The 22,149-nt window shown below is 48.5% G+C and overlaps 1 protein-coding gene across 4 annotated transcripts in view; it reads left to right on the plus strand.

The window, feature by feature from the left end:
• Positions 1–1,005: 1,005 nt before the first annotated feature.
• LOC140391876 (anoctamin-7-like) overlaps positions 1,006–22,149 on the plus strand; it is a 173,690-nt gene continuing 152,546 nt past the window's right edge. For 3 of the 4 annotated variants that reach the window (XM_072476868.1, XM_072476869.1, XM_072476870.1), the window contains exons 1-2: positions 1,008–1,570; positions 7,029–7,193. In XM_072476868.1, the coding sequence (XP_072332969.1) occupies positions 1,277–1,570; positions 7,029–7,193 (459 nt within the window). In that variant the 5' untranslated portion in view covers positions 1,008–1,276. Of the gene's footprint in view, positions 1,571–7,028; positions 7,194–22,149 lie in introns of all 4 variants that reach the window. The other variant, XR_011935201.1, reaches the window with a different exon arrangement.

The raw sequence follows: 22,149 nt of genomic DNA on the forward strand, positions 1-22,149 counted from the left end.
CACAAATTTGAATCACTGCTAAGATCACCTACTTCCAGCTTCATAACATCACTTGGCTTTGTCCCGGTCTCAGCTCACCTGCTGCAGAAACCGTCATTCATAACTTTGTTACCTTTAGACTTAACTATTCCAGCCCCCCCCCCCCCCCCCTTGCATTCTACCCTGTGCAAACTTGAGATTATCCAAAGCTCTGCTGCCTGTGTTCCGACTTGCACTAAGCCCTGTTCCATCCTCACCCCTGTGCTTCCTGACCAACATTGGCTCCTAGTTAAGCAAATCCTCAATCTTAAAATTTTCATTCTTGTTTTCAAATCCCTCCATTGCCTTGCCTCCAGCCTCACAACCCTCTGAGATGTCTGCACTCTTCCAATTGCATTCACCTGGGCATCTTCCATTTCAGTCGCTCCATCATTGATAGTTATGCCTTCAGCTGCAAAGGACACAAACTCTGGAACTACGCCCCCCCCCCCCCCCCCTGAACTTCTCGGCCGGTCTCCCTTGCTTTCCACTTTCTTTAAAACCTACCTCTTTGGCAACGGTTTTGGTCATCTACCCTAATATCTCCTAACTTGGTTTCATATTTTGTTTGCTGATTCTCCTGTTAAAAGTGCCTTGAAATGTTTAATTACACTAAAGGTGATATAAAAAAGTAAATTACTGCAGACCGTGACAGCACTGTGGCGGGCCAATAATAGATTTTACTTCAAATATTTTTACTCATGGAGGTGACACAACCAGAGCCACTGATTTCTGCCTGAATTTTGGGATTGAACTGTGGAATTGTGATGTTTTATTGTGAAACTGTAAATAATTGGCTTCTCATTGTGGTTAGCTGTCCCTCTAAGGCACTTGGTCAATATATGATCTTTGAAGCCTATTCTGCGCAGCAAAATTGTACAATCAAGTAGTAGGATAGCTGACAGGAAGGTAGTACAGGACGAGCGAGCAAAGATGTAGATCTCCGGGCACTTCATAATGCTGAAGACCTGGGGGTAGACGTTGGCAACGTGGCGTCAATAATGGTTATTACCCAAACCGCCCCTGCTCAGAAAGGTTTCAAAATTCGTCCTCCTGATTTCTCTGCTCTGCCCATCAGTTAAAGCCAAGCGTTTAAATTAGGCAAGATCAGAGTCCCCGCGCATGTGCGTCTCTCACAAATACGCACAGTGAGCAGAGTGCAAGTGCTTCTGCCTGGGGCTCACATTCTCATCGTTCCTGTTGCTGCTTATACAAGGTTGAGATTTAACATCCGGAAGAGGGAGCATCCAGACGGGCAATGGGCAGTGAAGAGGAGCTGCAGGTGACTGACTATGTGCTGGTGTGCGAGAAGAACACTGTCCAGCCTTACGCCAGACAGAGACTGGACTTTCTGAGAGAGGTGAAAAGGGCTGGGCTCACACTGGATCCCGACCCTGACAGGCAACAGGCGGAGACGCTGCGAGAGGGCGAGATGGTGCACGATGACAACAAACCGAAGGAACAAAACCAAATCATTAAAATCTACGCTCCGTTTGAGATACTGAGCCAAGCGGCGGAGAAAATGAGATTGAAGATGCCTTTAGATGTGCAGGTATGAAAACCATAACCACTGCTGAATTTAACAGTTTGTAAAGATTCCGTGCTGCATCCCAGCGACCAGCCCACTAGAACTATAGCATCTACACAGAAACACCTATATCTCAGAAAGTCCCTAGTTATCGATTAGAATTTATGATCCCTTCGTTTCGTGAAAAAGGTGTGTTGTTTGCAAACGTCTTTTATAACATGCATTCTTGGACTTTACACCCGTGCCAGGAGGAAACAGTCATAAAGTCATAGCGTTTTACAGCACAAAAACAGGCCCTTTGGTCCATAGTGTCTGTGCCTGCCATCAAGCACCTATCTATTCGAATCCCATTTTCCAGCACTTGGTCCGTACACTACGGTGTTTCAAGTGCTCCTCTAAATGCTTCTTAAATGTTGTGAGTTCCGCCTCCACCACCCTTTCAAGCAGTGAGTTCCAAATTCCCACCACCCTCTGGGTGAAAATGTTTTTCCTCAAATTCTCCTCCAAATCTCTTGCCCTCTTCAACCTATGTCCCCTGGTTATTGACCCCTCAACTAAGAGGAAAACTGTCTTCCTATCTACCCTATCTGTGTCCTTCATAATTTTGTACACCTCGATCAAGTTCCGCCTTCTCTGCTCGAAGGAGCCCAACCAGCCTCTCTTCATAGGTGAAACGCACTTGCCCAGAAAACATCCTGGTGAATTCCCTTTGCACCCTCTCTAGTACAAACACATTGTAGTGCCCTTGGAAGAAGGTATGATATTTTAGCAACATTCAGCCATCGTGGATTTTCTTTCCGAGGAACATCCTGTATAAAATGCACTTTGTAAATACTGGTAGGGTTGGTTTTATCAAAACAAAATTCAAATTTCAAGTTTAAAAAAAGCTTTTTAACGTCTGCAATCCCATTGTTTATATTGCCTCTCTAAATCTTGTTAGTCAGAGGTTGTTTTGTGTTCTCCTGCACCAATTGACATAACATAAACATTTCAACCTTTAGCCTCCTGCGAAAGAGAAATGTTAAAAATAAATAACATTTTAAAAAGCAAACCTAAAAAGTCTAAAATACAATAATAACATTTTACAAGTGTATCAACCATAGAAGATTAATTGTATTTTAGTATCTGATAAAGTTTCACAAGTAACTTCAAGTATGAGTCTAACAGTGAGTGTTCTTGGCAAGCTATTTGATAATAGCAGGCATCACAACTGAGCTCAATCTTGTCTCTAACCAAGAATCACTTTCAGCAAGGCTTGTTGGACACCAAGGATCAGAAACACTGGTACTTTTCTTCCTCCTGACTCAGTGATAACTGAGTCCAACTTTCTTCTGTGCTGGTGCTTGACAATGTGCTTGACAATGCCCCTGCCCAATCCCTATTCCCTGGTAACCAAATCCAATGGCAGAGGGTATTTCCACTCTTACATATAGGGAGGCAGTGGTGCAATGGTATTGACTTTGGGTTGATAATCCGAGACCCAGGGTAATGTACTGGCGACCAAGATTTGAATTCCACCACGGCCGATGGTGGAATTCCTGATCACCATAAAAACCCATCTGGTTCACTAATGTCCTTTAGGGAAGGAAATCTGACATCCTCACCTGGTCTGGTCATGTGATTTCAGATCGGTAGTAATGTGGTTAACTCTTAAATGCCCTCTGAAATGACCTGGCAAGCCACTCAGTTGTATATCAAACAGCTAAAACATCTCAAAGGAATGAAATTGGTGTATGCAGTGAACGAGACAACAGAACCCCCTGTTGACCTTTCAAAGTTCTCCTTATTGACACATGAGAGCTTGTGCAATTATTAGGAGAGCTGTCTCACAAACTAGTCAAGGAACGTCTTGACATAGTCATACCGATGAAATCATAGCTTGCAAACAATGTCCCAGGCACCACCATCACCATCTCCACAGACAGGGCGGACCCAGCAGAGGTGGCGGCGACACAGTGGTATATGGCTAGGAGGGAGTTGCTCTGGGAAGTCCTCAATATCAACTCTGTCTGCATGAAATCAAACATGGACAAGGAAGCCTCCTGTTGATTACCAAATTGCCTCAGCTGATAAATTGGTATTCCTCCATGTTGAACATCATTTATGCTCAATGGTGGCAAAGGTGCAGAATGTACTCTCGGTGAGGGACTTTAATGCCCAGTATTACTATCTCAGATCAGACCCCTAAAGTGGCTAGGCTACTGGACCAAAAACCCAATATTTTAATTTATTTTAAGACTGTGCAGAAAGAATGATTCAACCCAGGAGTGATTGCATGAAAAAATAGGTCTTTGGTATTTCTAAAACAAAACTTTATTATAAATACAATATTAAACTTTTAACTTCACATCCAAAAAGAACAGCTTACAGTTACCCCTTAACACTACTTTACAACTTCCCATTAAACAACAAGAAAATAAACATTCAGCTCTTAACCCACCTTAAAATTAGCAGTGCACAAAGTAATACTTGCTTTATAAAACAGATTTAGCTCTGTTTGGAACCCTTTCGGACTCTAGCTGAATATCTTCAAATAGCTGTTTCAACTAGGTAGTTTCAGCCTCTTCCTTGCTTTCAGACAAGATTTCTCTGCATTAAAATACTATTACTCTTTTCTTTAAAAAAAAATAAAATAATTTTTATTCAACTTTTCACAAAATATCAACAACAAAATATAGAAAGAAAAGAACCCCCCCCCCCATATACATGAATAATAAATTAACAGCCTTCATCAACACAGAGGCAAATATACACACCCCCTCAAGAGAAACAAACCAACCCTCCGGTTGCTGCTGCTGACCATCTTCTAACGTTCTGCCAGGAAGTCTAGGAACGGTTGCCACCGCCTGAAGAACCCTTGTGCCAATCCCCTTAAGGCAAATTTCACCCTCTCCAATTTAATAAACCCTGTCATATCGTTGATCCAGGATTCCACGCTTAGGGGTCTCGCATCCTTCCACTGAAGAAGAATCCTTACTCTTCTCTTTTAACCGACTGGGAAAGAATTGTGGACTCAGAGTCAGGCAGATCAGAACTCAGCTCCTCTCTCTCTCTCTCAAAACCTCTCCAAACTCCCTGCCTCTCTGGGCTCCACCCAGCCATGACCTCAGCTCCCTATGCTAGAAAAACGAATTATCTCTGCAGGCTGAAAAAGCACATTTACTCCCCAGAGACCTCCCCAGTAAAATCACAGTCCATTAACCTGGACTGAAAAACACATTCCTTCGTCAATTTAACCTGTTGTTCTGTGGATGCAAAACAAAATCCTTTTCAAAACCATGGTCACTGCAGAACAGAATTTGTTTTTAAAAAAACATACGTTCTAACCCCAGGCTTTTAATCCTTAAATTGACCACTACATTTCTAATCCAATTTTCCTAGCATCTTCCAAATGTCACACCACTTCAGAATGTTGGTGGGCAATTAAACAATCCACCGGAGGAAGAGGCTCCACAAATATCCCCATCCTCAGTGATGGAGGAGCCCAATACATCAGTATAAAAGATAAGGCTGAAGCATTTGCAACAATCTTCAGCCAGAAGCGCCGAGTGGATAATTTCTCTTAGCCTCCTCCAGAGATCCCCAGCATCACAGATGCCAGTCTTCAGCCAATTCGATTCACTTCCTATACCAAGAAATGGCAGATAGCACTGGATACTGCAAAGGCTTTGGACCCTGACAATACCCTAGCAATAGTACTAAAGACTTGTGCCCCAGAATTTGAAACACCCCTAGCCAAGCTGTTCAAGTGCAGCTACAATACTGGCACATACCTGGCAATATGAAAAATTGCCAGGGTATGTCCTGTATGCAAAAAGCAGGACACATCTGACCCAGCCAATTGCCGCCCCACCAGTCTACTCTCAAACATCAGTAAAGTGATGGAAGGGGTCATCATCAGTGCTATCAAGCTGCACTTGCTTCGCAATAACCTGCTCACTGCCGCTCAGTTTGGGCTCTGCCAGGGTTACTCAGCTCCTGTCCTTTTCCAGCCTTGGTTCAAACACAAAAAAAAGAGCTGAACTCCAAAGGCGATGTGAGAGTGACTATCCTCGGTATCAGGGCAGCATTTAGTCAAGTGTGGCATCAAGGAACCCGAGAAAAAATTGAGTCAATGGGAATCAGGGGGAAAACTCTCCATTGATTGGAGTCATACCTGGCACAAAGGAAGATGGTGGTGGTTGTTGGGGCTCAATCCTCACAGTTCTAGGACATCTATGCAGGAGTTCCTCAGGGGAGTATCCTAGGCACAACCATCTTCAGCTGGTGCATCAATGACTTTTTCTCCATAATAAGGTCAGAAGTGCAAATATTCACTGATGGTAGCACAATGTTCAGAACCATTCACAACTCTTCAGCTAATGAAGCAGTCCATGTCCAAATGCAGCAAGACCTGGCTGGCAAGTTGTAAGTAACATTCACACCATGCAAGTGCCAGGCAATGACCATATCCAACAAGAGAGAATCTAACCAATGCCCTGTGACATTCAATGGCATTACCACTGCGGAACCCCCACTATCAGCATCCTGGAGGTTACCATTGACCATATAAATACTGTGGCTACCAGGACGAGGTCAAACGCTAGGAATCCTATGGTGAATAACTCACCTCCTGACCCCCCCAAAGCCTATCCACTATCTACAAAGCACAAGTCATAAGTGTGATGGAATACTCTCCACTTGCCTGGGTGAGCGCATCTCTAACACTTAAGAAGCTCAACACCATCCAGGACAAAGCAGCCCACTTGATTGGCACCCCTTCCACAAACATTCACTCCCTCCACCACTGATGCACAGTAATAGCAGTGTGTACCGTCTGAAAAATGCACTGCAGAAACTCATCAAGGCTCCTTAGGAAGCATCTTCCAAACGCACAACCTCTACCTAGATTGTGGAAGGATGAGGGCAGCAGATAAGTGGGAACAACACCACGTGGAAGTTCTCATTCAAACTACTCACCATCTTGACTTGAAAACATATTGTCATTCCTTCACTGTCACTGGATCAAAACCTGGAACTCCCTCCCTAAGAGCACTGTCTGTACCTATACCACATGGAGTACAGCAGTCCAAGATGGTATTTCACCACCACCTTCGCGAGCAATTAGGGATGAACAATAAATTCTGGTGTAGCCAGCATGCCCACAGATTATAAAAAGACTGTCTGCATGTGTTGCAATCCAACTTAAAGCAACAGCCAGCTGTTAGGCCGAAGCACCTAGTGTTTAACGTTTCAATATTGTGGGTCTGAGAGCTGGTTAAGGTAAGTTCATGTGCCAGGCAATACTGGAACTCAGAGATTTGAGGTAATAATAATAACCAATCTCTAGGTCATTCTTTCCACACCTACCCCCGTAATTGTTATCAAAATCCTTGCAGATGTACTTGTAACAATTACAAAATGAAATATTTCCAGACAAATTATAGATATTCAAAATTGCAAGTTCATTTTTGTGTGCTTACATTTGTTTTGGCAATTTCAGATTGCTGACACTCCAACAACTGGCCTGTCGAATGTATTAAATTATCTTCAGACTGACAACGAAGAAAACTACTTCAGTGCACCTTATAGACATGATAAACAAACACTATTCAAAGGAATTGAGAACAAAATTACTTTTTTCCGTCCCGCCGTGAGATCTCTAATTGTAAGTAGCAATTCTAGGTGTGACAGGCATTGTTTTAATTCATACTCTTCTGTTTATGCAGCGATGGTTTGTTTTATAATTTTTTTTTTAGAAAACATTTTATTGGTGCATTTATAATTTTAACATTTTAACATTCTAAACAACAAAGCGGTCCGACACATGCAAACCCCCCCCCCCCAGTAACATACCCAACTCCCCCCCCCCGCCCAAACTCCTAGCTACCCATATATTAGATTCCCTGCCGTTATTCTTTACTGCCATGCCCCCCCCGCTCCCCACCCCCCCGTCCCCGTCCCCCAGCCGCGCGCCCCCCCCTCCTGCTGATGGTCAGTTTTCCTTAAAGAAGTTGATGAACGGCTGCCACCTCCGAGGAAACCCCTGTATTGAACCCCAAAAGGCGAACTTAACCTTCTCTAGCCTGAGAAACCCTGTCATGTCACTGACCCACACCCCCGACTTTGGAGGCTCCGAGTCCCTCCATCCCAGCAAAATCCGTCTCTGGGCCACCAGTGAGGCAAAGGCCAAAACGTCGGCCTTTCTCGCCCCCTGGGCTCCCGGATCTTCCGTCACTTCAAATATTGCCACCTCTGGACTCTGAGTCACCCTCCCTTCCAGTAAATCTGAGAATCCCTGCCAAAATCCCCTCAGCTTCGGACACGTCCAGAACATATGTACATGATTCACCGGACTTCCCTTGCACTGCCCACATCTGTCCTCCACCTCCTCAAATTACATGCTCATCTGGGCCACAGTCATATGAGCCCTGTGGGCCACCTTGAATGGGATCCGGCTAAGCCTGGCACATGACGGATGCATTGACTCTCCTCAGGGCCTTCTCCCTAGAGACAGTGGACTGGTCCATATTTAAGAACTCAGCGACCAACTTAAATGAGTATGCCACTACCGGCACAGACTTCATCAGCAAATGTGTGGACGACTGCATGCCAAAGAAAGCAGTACGTGCGTTCCCCAACCGGAAACCATGGCTCAATCGTGAGATTGACTCCCTACTGAAGGGCAGATCTGAGGCGTTCAAGTCAGATGACCCTGACCTATACAAGAAATCCAGGTACGACCTCCGCAAAGCCATCCGAGATGCCAAGAGAGAATATCAAACCAAGCTAAAGTCACAGACAGACTCTCGGCGGTTGTGGCAAGGACTAAACAACATAATGGCCTACAAAGTGAAGCCAAACAGTATCTCTGGCAGCAGCGCACCCCTCCCCGATGAACTCAATGCATTCTATGCTCGGTTCGAGCAGGTCACCAACAATCCGCTGTAGAGTACCCCAGCAGCCCATAATTCACCCATACCCACCATCACAGCTTCCGAAGTCAGATTGGCCTTCCTGAAAGTGAACCCCCGGAAGGCGACAGGCTCGGACGGGATCCCTGGTCGTGCACTCAGAGCCTGCGCGGACCAGCTGGCAGAGGTATTCGCGGACATCTATAACCTTTCCCTACTTCACTCCGAGGTCCCCACCTGCTTCATAGAACAACAAAGAACAATGAACAAAGAAATGTACAGCACAGGAACAGGCCCTTCGGCCCTCCAAGCCCGTGCCGACCATGCTGCCCGACTAAACTACAATCTTCTACACTTCCTGGGTCCGTATCCCTCTATTCCCATCCTATTCATGTATTTGTCAAGATGCCCCTTAAATGTCACTATCGTCCCTGCTTCCACCACCTCCTCCGGTAGCGGGTTCCAGGCACCCACTACCCTTTGTGTAAAAAAACTTGCTTCGTACATCTACTCTAAACCTTGCCCCTCGCACCTTAAACCTATGCCCCCTAGTAATTGACCCCTCTACCCTGGGGAAAAGCCTCTGACTATCCACTCTGTCTATGCCCCTCATAATTTTGTAGACCTCTATCAGGTCTCCCCTCAACCTCCTTCGTTCCAGTGAGAACAAACCGAGTTTATTCAACCGCTCCTCATAGCTAATGCCCTCCATACCAGGCAACATTCTGGTAAATCTCTTCTGCACCCTTTCTAAAGCCTCCACATCCTTCTGGTAGTGTGGCAACCAGAATTGAACACTATACTCCAAGTGTGGCCTAACTAAGGTTCTATACAGCTGCAACATGACTTGCCAATTCTTATACTCAATGCCCCAGCCAATGAAGGCAAGCATGCCGTATGCCTTCTTGACTACCTTCTCCACCTGTGTTGCCCCTTTCAGTGACCTGTGGACCTGTACTCCTAGATCTCTCTGACTTTCAATACTCTTGAGGGTTCTACCATTCACTGTATATTCCCTACCTGCATTAGACCTTCCAAAATGCATTACCTCACATTTGTCCGGATTAAACTCTATCTGCCATCTCTCCACCCAAGTCTCAAACAATCTAAATCCTGCTGTATCCTCTGACAGTCCTCATCGCTATCCGCAATTCCACCAACCTTTGTGTCGTCTGCAAACTTACTAATCAGACCAGTTACATTTTCCTCCAAATCATTTATATATACTACAAACAGCAAAGGTCCCAGCACTGATCCCTGTGGAACACCACTGGTCACAGCCCTCCAATTAGAAAAGCATCCTTCCATTGCTACTCTCTGCCTTCGATGACCTAGCCAGTTCTGTATCCACCTTGCCAGCTCACCCCTGATCCCGTGTGACTTCACCTTTTGTACTAGTAAAGCTTCAAGCTTTACTAGCTTCAAGAAGACCACCATCATACCGGTACCAAAGAAGAACCAGGCAACGTGCCTCAATGACTACCGACCCAGTGGCCCTGACTTCAGTCGTAATGAAGTGCTTCGAGAGGTTGATCATGAAGTGCATCACCTCCATACTCCCAGAATACCTTGATCCACTGCAATTTGCATACCGCTGCAACTGGTCCACATCAGACACCATTTCCCTGGCCCTACACTCATCCCTAGAGCATCTTGAAAACAAGGACTCCTACATTAAACTCCTATTTATTGACTACAGCTCCGCCTTCAACACCATAATCCCAGCCATGCTCATATCAAAGCTCCAAAACCTAGGACTTGGCTCCCCACTCTGCAACTGGATCCTCGATTTTCTGACCAACAGACCACAATCAGTAAGAATGAACAACACCTCCTCCACAATAGTCCTCAACACCGGCGCCCCGCAAGGCTGCGTACTTAGCCCCCTACTCTACTCCCTGTACACACAAGACTGCGTGGCAAAACCTGGTTCCAACACCATCTACAAGTTTGCTGACGATACGACCATAGTGGGCCGGATCTCGAATAACGACGAGTCCGAATACAGGAGGGAGATAGAGAATCTAGTGGAGTGGTGTAGCGACAACAATCTCTCCCTCAATGCCAGCAAAACTAAAGAGCTGGTAATTGACTTCAGGAGGCAAAGTACTGTACACACCCCTGTCAGCATCAACGGGGCCGAGGTGGAGATGGTTAGCAGTTTCAAATTCCTAGGGGTGCACATCTCCAAAAATCTGTCCTGGTCCACCCACGTCGATGCTACCACCAAGAAAGCACAACAGCGCCTATTCTTCCTCAGGAAACTAAGGAAATTCGGCATGTCCACATTAACCCTTACCAACTTTTACAGATGCACCATAGAAAGCATCCTATCGGGCTGCATCACAGCCTGGTATGGCAACTGCTCGGCCCAGGTCCGCAAGAAGCTTCAGAGAGTCGTGAACACCGCCCAGTCCATCACACGAACCTGCCTCCCATCCATTGACTCCATCTACACCTCCCGCTGCCTGGGGAAAGCGGGCAGCATATTCAAAGATCCCTCCCACCCGGCTTACTCACTCTTCCAACTTCTTCCATCGGGCAGGAGATACAGCAGTCTGAGAACACGCACGAACAGACTCAAAAACAGCTTCTTCCCCACTGTCAACTCCTAAATGACCCTTTTATGGACTGACCTCATTAACCCTACACCCTGTATGCTTCATCCGATGACAGTGCTTATGTAGTTACATTGTATATGTTGTGTTGCCCTATTATGTATTTTCTTTTATTCCCTTTTCTTCTCATGTACTTAATGATCTGTTGAGCTGCTCGCAGAAAAATACTTTTCACTGTACCTCGGTACGCGTGACAATAAACAAATCCAATCCAATCCAATCCATAGCCCGACTTCCAACTCCCCTCCCAACTCATCCTCCCACTTCCTCTTCACCTCCCTGATTGGGATCCCTTCCGACTCCATCAATTCCTTATATATTTCCGAGACCCCCCACCCCCTTTCCCATCCCCTGTTTTAGACATCACCTTATCCTGCAGTCCCCTTAGAGGGAGGCGAGGGAAGCTTGGAACCTGCCAAGTCCCGTACCTGCAGGTACCGGAATCCGTTCCCAACCGGCAACTCAAACTCCTCCTCCAGCTCCTCCAGGCTCGGGAAACCCTCCTCAATGAAGAGATCTCCAAACCTCTCAATCCCTGCCCGCTGCCACCTCCTAAAGCCCCCGTCCAGTCCCCCCGGAGCGAACCGGTGATTGTCACAGATCGGTGACCACACCGACACGGCCTCCAGTCTCAGATGCTGTCTCCATTGCCCTCACACTCTCATGGCTGTCACTACCACTGGGCTTGTGGAGAAAGTGCCGGCGAGAATGGCAGAGGTGCCGTTAACTGAGCTTCTAGACTTGTGCCCTTGCAAGATGCCGCCTCCACTCGCTCCCACACTGACCCCTCCCGCACTACCCATTTCCTAACCATCAAAATATTGGCCACCCAGTAGTAGTTACTAAAGTTCGAAAAGGCCAAGCCTCCCTCCCGCGCCTCCACTCAAGAAGAACCTTCTTTGCTCTCGGGGCTTTCCCAGCCCATATAAAAGCTGAGATCGCCACATTCATCTTCCTAAAAAATGCCTTAGGGATGAAGATTAGAAGACACTGAAACACAAACAGCAATCTCGAGAGGACTGTCATCTTCACAGTCTGTACCCTCCCCGCCAATGACAGTCCCCTTTCATTTGCTCAATCACCCTACCCAAATTTAGTTTATAAAGCTGACCCCAGTCCCTTGTCACCTGAATCCCCAGGTACCGAAAACTCCTTCCCACCACTTTGAATGGCATCTCCCTCAGTCTCCTCTCCTGCCCCCTTGCCTGGATCGCAAAGACCTCGCTCTTGCTCATGTTCAGCTTATACTCTGAGAACCGGCCAAATTCCTCCAGTATTCCCATAATTCCTGCAATCCCCCCAATGGGTCTGTTATATAAAAGAGCAAATCGTCCACATAGAGCGAAACCCTATGTTCCACCCCCCCTCTCACTATGCCCTGCCAAATATTCGATGCCCTCAGCACCATTGCCAAAGGCTCTATGGCCAGGACAAACAGTAGTGGGAAGAGTGGGCACCCCTGCCTTGTCCCCCTGCACAGACTAAAATACTCTGATCGAACCCGGTTGGCCCTTACATTCGCCACTGGTGCCTGATATAACAACTGGACCCAATCCACAAATCCCTGCCGAACCTTCCCAGGACATCCCACAGGTACCTCCACTCCACCCGATCAAAAGCCTTTTCTGCGTCCATGGCCATCACCACCTCGACCTCACGCCCCTCCGCAAGCATCATTATTACATTTAGGAGCCGCATAATGTTGGACGTCAGGTGTCGTCCCTTCACAATCCCGGCTGGTCCTCCCCTATTACCCCTGGTGCACAATCCTCTATCCGTGTGGCCAAGATCTTTGCCAGCAGTTTCGCATCCACATTCAACAGGGAGATCGGCCTATACGACCAAGAGCTCTCCGGATCCTTATCCCGCTTCAAAATAAGGGAAATCAATGCTTGCGATAACGTTGGAGGGACCACTCCCAGCTCCTTGCACTCATTAAAAGCCTTTATCAGGAGCGGCCCCAGCAGCCCGGAAATCTTTTTATAAAAATAAACCAGGCATTCGTCAGGTCCCAAGGCCTTACCCGATTGCATTGCCCCCAATCCGTCTGTAACCTCCCCCAACCCAATTGGGGTGCCCAGACCCTCCACCAACTCCTCATCTATCCTCGGGAACTCCAGCCCCACCATGAATCGCTTCATACCCTCCTCGCCGGCTGGGGGTTCCAATTTACTGTAAAATCACTCCCGCTGGATCCACAACCACCTTCCCCCCTGTATCCTTTACTTTCCCAATCTCTCTCGCCGCCCCCTGTTTCCTCAGCTGATGTGCCAGCCTCCTGCTGGCTTTTTCCCCATATTCATACACCGCCCCCTTCACCCTCCTCAGCTGTCCCTCCGCCTTACCTGTGGACAGGAGCCCAAATTCCAGCTGCATCTCTGACGCTCCTTCAAAACCCGTCACCCGGAGACTCCGCATACCTCCTGTCACCTGTTGGATTTCCCCTACCAATCTGTCCAACTCAGTCTGCTCAGCCTTCTCCTTTTGGGCCCGAATTGAGATGTGTTCCCCTGTAATAACCGCCTTCAGTGCCTCCCACACCACCCCAGCCGAGACCTCATCTGTGCCATTGATCTTTATATATCCCCGAATGTCCTCCCACCCCCGCTCGCACACCTCCTCCTCCGCTAGCAGTCCCACATCTAACCTCCATTGCGGCCGCTGGGCCTTTCCTTTGTTGACTTGTAGGTCTACCCAGTGCGGGGCGTGGTCTGACACCACAATTGCTGAATATTCAGCCTCTACCACTTCAGCCAGCAGCGTTTTGTCCAACACAAAGAAGTCTATCTGGGAATACACCTTGTGCACATGGGAGCAGAATGAAAACTCCTTACTCCTTGGCCTCCCAAATCTCCACGGATCCACCCCCCCCATGCACTCCATAAACCCCCGCAGCTCCTTTACCATAGCTGATACTTTCCCAGACCTGGAACTCGATCGGTCCAGCCTCGGATCCAGGACCGTGTTGAAATCTCCCCCATAATCAGTCAATCTGAATCCCGGTCCGCGATCTTCCCCAGCACCCACCTAACAAACTCAACATCATCCCAGTTTGGGGCATATATATTTACCATTACCACAGCCATTCCCTCCAACTTCCCACTAACCATAACACATCTACCCCCCCGGGGTCCGCCTCTATCTTCCCCACCTCGAACACCACCCACTTATTGACCAGGATTGCCACTCCCCTCGTTTTAAAGTCTAATCCCGAATGGAACACCTGCCCAACCCATCCCTTTCTCAACCTAATCCAATCCCCCACCTTCAAATGTGTCTCCTGCAACGTGGCCACATCCACCTTCAGTTGCCTGAAGTGTGCGAACACACGGGCCCTTTTGACTGGCCCATTCAGTCCCCGAACGTTCCATGTGACCAGCCTGGTCAGGGTCACCCCCCCCAATCCCCCCACCCCCCCTGCTGATCAACCATAACCTCTCCTCGGCCAGTCTGCGCCCCATATCCCACACCTCCCTGGCCCGCTCCTCCACACGCGGTCAACCACCACTTTGATCGAGTCCACTGCCCGGGCCAGGTCCTCCGAACTTTCCTTCTGCTGTTGGGTGAACTTCTCATTTAAGAAGCTCACCGACTTCCGGTGACGGCGGGCGGGAGGCAGCTGCACAATGGTGGGCTCCCGTTCGGGAACGGCATTTTCGGGGCTTTAAGCCCGGTCCCAGTGTCCACGGAGGTGGCAAAAGCAGGGAGAAGGCACAGAGGAGGCACACTGAAGGCACAGTAAAGGAAAATGTCGAGGGTGAGCAAAAAAAACGGCCGTAAAAAAAACAGCTGAAGGCCCGTCGGGGAGTGGAAAGGTCACCGCGGGGTCACCAAGGAAAATGGAGGCTGGAGCACCAGGGGAGGCCGCATTGCTTACGGCTGAAGAAATAACTAAGGTGATGGCTGCGGAATTCGAAAGGCAGTTTACAAAATACATGGAGACAATGAGGAAGGAGATGAGGGAGGTATTGAGTGTGCTGGTGGGGGAGGCGGTTTCCCCGGTGACGACGGCGATGGCGAGTGCAGTGGCGGAGGTGCGAGAGCAAGGGGAGGCGCTGAAGGAAGTGGAGGAGACATTATTGCAGCACGGTGATCAACTTACCTCGATGGGGAAGGAGATGCGGAAGGTGATGGAGATTAACAAGGATCTGCGAGGAAAAATGGAAGACCTGGAAAACAGATCCAGGCGACAGAATTTGAGGATTGTGGGGCTGCCCGAAGGAGTTGAAGGACCGAGGCCGATTGAGTATTTTGCCGCGATGCTGGCGAAACTATTGGGGGAGGGGGAGGATCCCTCCCGATATGAACTGGATCGGGCTCATCGGTCATGGAGGCCTGTACCAAAGGCGAATGAGCCGCCAAGGGTAGTGACTCTGTGCTTCCGTAGGTACAGTGTGAAGGAGAAGGTCCTGTGCTGGGCCAAGCAGAAGCGGGTGGTGCAGTGGGCTGGAGCTGGTATACGCATATATCAGGATTTACAGTGGAGCTGGCGAGGAGGCGGGCTGCCTTCAGCCGGGTGAAGAGGGCACTACATTAGCAAGGTGCAGTGCGGCATTGTATATCCAGCGAAGCTGAGGGTGACGTACAAGTTCAGGGACTTTTATTTTGGAACGGCGGAAGCAGCAGAGGAGTTTGGAAATGCAGAAGGACTGTGGCAGAACTGAGAAATTGAGAAATGGCCATGTGCCGATGTAACGTCAGGACGGTATTTTCTTCTTTTTTGTTTCACTGCGTGCGGGTGTATGGGCTAAAGGAGCCAATGTATATATTTGGACAAGGGAAGTGATGGGACTTTCACTCGAAGTGAGGGCTCTTTGGGGTGTAGGTGGATATGTGGGGTTTGTGTGCTAAAAGGGGATTTCTGGGCTTTCCTAGGCCCGGGCAAGGGGGAAAGGGACCCAGGCGGGGGCCTCCACGCTGGCCGGTTTAAGCCGGCCAGTGAATGGGAGTGAGGTGGGGGGAGGGTTTGCGGCCATCGGAGCCTGGCAGAACAGGGTCCGAGTGGTCTAGCCGGGGTGGAAAGTTGGGGGGAAGGAACCAAGGTTGGGGGAAGGAGTTTTACAAGACGCAGTGGACGGGAGGAGTTGGCGAGGGGTGGGGGGCGGTGTTTACAACTCTTGGGTATCATGTACGGTACTCTTTCAGAGGTTGGATGGTGTTGGGTGTAGTGGGGGGTGGGGGGGGGGGGGGGAGTGGACTCTATAGGTTAATGGTGACCATGGGCGGTCCCGGACTTCTTTTTCTTTTTCTCCTTTGTTTTTTGTTTCCACCGTGGGAGGGTTTGTTTTATTGGATGTATATATTAACAGGTGGGCCGTTGTTTGGGGTGGTGGGAGGATGGGATCGTTGTTATTGTTAAGGGGATTGATTTTGCATTTGTTACCGTTTACTGTTTGTGGGTGGGGTGTAAAGTTTGAAGGAAAATGTGAAAATGGAGAATAAAAGCATTTTTTTACAAAAAAGAAGCTCACCAACTGGTCCAACGACCACTGAGCTGACAGGATCTGACCCTGTTCGTCCGCCATCTCCACGTACGTTGTCCGCTCCTCACTCGCCACCTGGTTTGTTCTTTTCCGATGACTTCTGGGCCGCAGCTCCACCAATTGGGGATCCCTTTCTTCTGTTCTTGCTTCTACACCTTTCCTCTACAAAATTCCTGCAACAATCCGGCATAAAAGCCACAAAAAGACCACCATGAGCGGGAGATGCCCATGTGCGACCGTGCACCCCATGGTCACCACCGGAAGTCCTTGTTTTATAATATTTTTGGCCTTGTTGTGCTGACACAGAATATTTGTAGAGTCTGCTGAGATCGTGAAAATTTTAACTTTGTTAAGAAACATCTTACAATGGCTTCCTTGCCATGATGTCCAAAAGAGAGAGAGCAAGTTCATTAGACATTGCATCATTTGCTGTTATGATGTATTGTGTCTTATTAGCACTTCACATAATTAATCGCTTATGTTACATCTGTCCCCAAATCTCTGATTCTCCCTGTTATGCTACATCTGTCCCCAAATCTCTCATTCGCCCCATTATTCTACATCTCCCACCAAGTCTCTGACTTGAATTTATTTTTAATAGGGACAACCCCTGTGGTAATATCACTTGTCTACCCAAATCTCAGCTCTTTAGAAGGAGATTGGGAATGTGAGTTCTGCAGGTGATATCACAGGCTCTGCTAAGCAGGAGGAGAATTAATAAACAAATCAGGTTCACCAGTCTGGTAGTCGCCTGTGTCATGATATGCACTCATGCACACAATGAGATACAGACAGGCAGTGACAGACACCCAGTACAGCCAATCAACACACAGGACAGAACACAACCAATCACCAGACAGAACACTAGAGGGTGGTCTCCCACTATAAAACACACGAGGCATCAACACTCTGCCTCTTTCCACTGGTGACAACTGTAGTGACAGTCAGGGTGTATATATCAGTTAGCACCTTCTACGCATGGCTCAGAGCTAGTCTGGTCTAGTTAGTTATAGTTAGCACGCTTAGATTAGTAGAGTGTCAACTGTGTGCATTGCTCAACAAGTTCAATAAAGCGTATTGAACCAACATCACAGTTTGGAGTCTACTTTCAAGTACAACTGCATCCAGTTGCAGTCCGTGTTACCCCAGGGTGAATAACAAGACATGGAACCAGTAGTCTACTTTCTCTAAGTGATTCTGTGACGACCAGCAAGTGCCTTCCAGTGGCATGGAGAAGATCCAGGTTCCTCCACAGCTACGAATCTCCGGCAATCTCGGCGCCAACTGGCGGGTCCTCAAGCAAAGGTTCCTTCTCTACATTGAGGCCTCAGGCCTCGAGGATGCGTCAGACGCCAGAAAAATTGCGCTGCTCCTATCAACTGCGGGGGACCAAGCCATCCAGATTTTCAACTCGCTTACTTTTACTGACAGCGAGGACAAGACCAAATTCAAGACCGTTTTAGCAAAGTTCGACAGTCACTGTGAAGTCGAAACAAACAAGAGCTTTGAGCACTATATCTTCCAGCAACGCCTTCAGGGTAAGGATGAACCTTTCCAATCCTTTCTAACTCATCTACGTATATTAGCGCAGTCCTGCAATTATAGTGACACCGCTGATTCCATCAACAGGGATCAGATCGTGTTTGGGGTGCACTCCGTTTCTTTGCGGGAGCAACTCCTCAAAATTAAGCACATGACCCTGCCAGTCGCAATCGAGATTTGTAAAGTGCACGAACAGGCGAGAAATCGGTACTCCCGTTTCAAATCAGCAGAACATGAACAACTTGCCTCCCACGAGACAGAGAGTGTATCGCCCGGATGCAGCGCCTCAGTATCGATGAAGGCGGCCATTTCGCGCGCTTTTCCCGGGGCTCCACGCATGTGCAACACGAATGGGAGAACGAAGCGGCCGAAGACCAAACTGCGCAGGTGCGAACGTCGGCTGACCGCATTGCGTATGTGCGATGACGCACGGAGTGTAACAACGTCAACGTCATGACGTGCCCGAACTGCGGCACCGCCCACTTAAAGCGGCAATGCCCTGCAAAAGGCAGGCGATGTTTAAATTGCGGGAAGCCTGGACATTATGCAGCCTTGTGCAGGTCTGCACCACCAGTCAAGAGCCAGCGATCCCACTTCTAACGCAAGGTCTACTGGATTCTGATCCTGGTAGCACTACAGATCCAGAGGATGACTGCCTGGAGCCCCCATATCGTGTGGGCATCATCACTGCATGTGAGTATGCCTCCTCAAATTCAGCAAGACGCCTATCTATCCTCAATGTGGATTCCGTGGACGAATGGCGTGCTGTCATACACGTAAATCAATGCAGCATCCAGTTCAAGCTGGACATTGGTGCTTCTGCCAATCTCATCTCTCAAGCTGATTTTGACCGCATTAAAAAGCAACCCAAAATTCTTCTGCTAGCCTGCCAGCTCCTTGATTATAATGGCAATGCCATAACTGCACGAGGATCTTGTCATCTATTCGTCTCCAACAAGACCATCAATGCCACACTGCAATTCGAAATCGCCAAGCCTGATAAGGCATCCTTGCTTGGTGCCCATGCATGCAAGCTACTCAACCTCGTACAGCGAGTCCATGCCATGTCTTCTCCCAATGTGGATCTTCAGGCTGACATTGATGACATCCTTGCACAATACCCGGATGTGTTTGATGGAATGGGTACGCTGCCATACTGCTACAAGATCTTACTCAGGCCTGATGCCACGCCTGTAATCCATGCACCACGCCGGGTGCCGGCTCCTCTGAAGGAACGTTTAAAGGAACAGCTACAGGCACTCCATGACCAGGGTATCATCTCCAAAGTGACGGAACCGACTGACTGGGTCAGCTCGATGGTCTGTGTGAAGAAGCCCTCAGGAGAGTTGCAGATATGCATAGATCCCAAATATCTTAACCAGAACATAATGTGGGAACACTACCCGATCCCGAAACGGGAGGAACTGACCAGTGAGATGGCACACGCCAAATTATTCACGAAGCTAGATGCATCGCGTGTATTCTGGCAGATACAACTGGACGAGTCCAGCAGGAAGCTCTGCACGTTCAACACACCATTTGGCAGGTGCTGTTATAACTGTATGCCGTTTGACATTGTCTCAGCCTCTGAAATCTTCCACAGGATCATGGAGCAGATGATGGAGGGCATTGAGGGTGGCCTGTCTACGTAGATGATGTGATCATATGGTCCACGACCCCCGAGGAACACACATCTCGTCTCAAACAAGTCTTTCGACGTGTCCATGCAAACGGCCTCAAGCTGAACAAGGCCAAGTGCTCCTTTGGCATGTCCTCCATCAAGTTCTTGGGCAACCATATATCCCAGCAGCTTGTGCGACCAGATTCGGACAAAGTCAAGGCCATTAACGCCATGAAGACCCCAGAAGACAAAAAGGCAGTACTACGCTTCCTCGGTGAACTTCTTGGGAAAATTCATTCCCAACATGGCCTCACACACCACGGCTCTCAGGCATCTGGTGAAGAAGTCCACTGCATTCCAGTGGCTACCCACACATCAAGCAGAGCGGCTCGAGCTCAAAGCAAAGCTCACCACTGCTCCGGTACTAGCGTTTTTTAACCCAGACAGGGAACCAAAAATCTCCAAGCACGCAAGCCAGGACGGCATTGGTGCGGTGCTCCTCCAGAAGGATGACTCCTCGTCGTGGGCTCCAGTTGCTTATGCGTCAAGGGCCATGACTCCTACTGAACAAAGGTATGCCCAGATAGAAAAAGAGTGCCTGGGCCTCCTAACCGGTATTGTAAAGTTCCATGACTACATCTACGGTCTACCAACCTTCACAGTGGAGACTGACCATAGACCCTTGGTCCTTATCGTTCATAAGGACTTGAATGACATGACGCCCAGGCTTTAGCACATTTCATTCGGCTCCGAAGGTATGATTTTGAGTTAGTATACACACCAGGCAAGGAGCTGATAATTGCGGATGCCCTGTCCCGCTCCATCACCTCGCCCTGTGAACAGGTTGACTTCATCCGCCAGATTGAGGCACAGGTGCAGCTGTGTGCCAGCAACCTCCCGGCCTCAGATGAAAGAGTGATCAGCATTCGTGAAGAGACTGCCATGGACCCTCTTCTGCAGCGTGTAATGCACCACCTCGCAAATGCCCTCAGTTCTTTAATGTGAAGGACGACCTGACAGTCGTCGAGGGGATCCTCCTCAAGCTAGATCGTATCGTTATTCCTCGCAGTCTGCAGAGCTTAGTGCTCAAACAAATCCACGAGGGACAGCTAGGTGTCGAAAAGTGTAGGCGCAGGGCCCGGCAGGCTGTCTGTTGGCCTGGAATCAACCAGGACATATCCAACATGGTCCTCAATTGTGCGACCTGCCAGCGTTTCCAGCCTACTCAAACAAAAGAAACACTTCAGCAACACAAGATCGTGACCTCTCCGTGGTGCAAGGTGGGAATCAAACTTTTTCACGCCAATGGACGTGACTATGTGCTCATCATAGATTACTTCTCAAATTACCCGGAAGTTGTGAAGCTGTCAGACCTCACATCAAGGACAGTCATCAAGGCCTGCAAGGAGACATTTGCCAGGCATGGTATTCCACTCACTGTCATGAGTGACAATGGTCCCTGCTTCCACAGCCAAGAGTGGTCCAATTTTGCCAAGTCGTACCAATTCAACCACATCATCTCAAACCCACACTACCCGCAGTCCAATGGGAAGGTTGAAAAAGGGGTCCATATAGTGAAGCAACTGCTCTGCAAGGCTGCGGACTCTGCTTCTGACTTAAACCTTGTGCTGTTGGTGTACAGGGCAACCCCTCTGTCCACTGGTATGTCTCCGGCTCAACTCCTCATGAATAGAGACCTGAGGACGACTGTTCCGGCCATACACTTACCAGACCTGGATCACCTCCCAGTGCTGCAAAAGGTGCAGCAACTCAGGAACCGGGAAAAGCTGACGTACGATGCTCATGCTACCGATTTGCCTGTGCTATCTCCGGAAGATGCTGTTCGGATCAAGCTACTTGATGGAGGCTGGTCAGCTCCAGCTGTTGTTGTTCGACAGGCTGCTCCCGGATCGTTTGTAGTTCGTATGGCTGATGGCTCCATTGTCAGGCGCAACAGAAGGGCACTGTGCAAAGTTGCCTGCCCACCACCAGATCCTACTTTTCCATCTGTTGCCGTGTCTCCTCCGGACACCTTGCACCACGAGGCCACCAATCTGGCAACAATCCTGCTTGTCAAGGCGCCGTTGTCCCCACCTCCACCTCTCAGGCGGTCGACAAGGATCAGACGCCAGCCCCAAAGATTGGACTTATAGACATTTATCTTGTAAATTTTGTTCTGTATCTGCATGCTAGACACCTCTCAGGTATATATTCATCCACTCGCTTTCATCCACTCGCCATTTAATGTAAATAGTTATACATGTACATACAGTCGCATATGTTCCAAGCAACCGACAATTTTTTTTAAAAAAGAGGGGATGACATGATATGCACACATACACATAATGAGATACAGACAGGCAGTGACAGACACCCAGTACAGCCAATCAACACACAGGACAGAACACAACCAATCACCAGACAGAACACTAGAGGGTGGTCTCCC

Source organism: Scyliorhinus torazame, chromosome 15 (genome assembly GCF_047496885.1).
Source record: "Scyliorhinus torazame isolate Kashiwa2021f chromosome 15, sScyTor2.1, whole genome shotgun sequence".
NCBI lineage: Eukaryota > Metazoa > Chordata > Chondrichthyes > Carcharhiniformes > Scyliorhinidae > Scyliorhinus > Scyliorhinus torazame.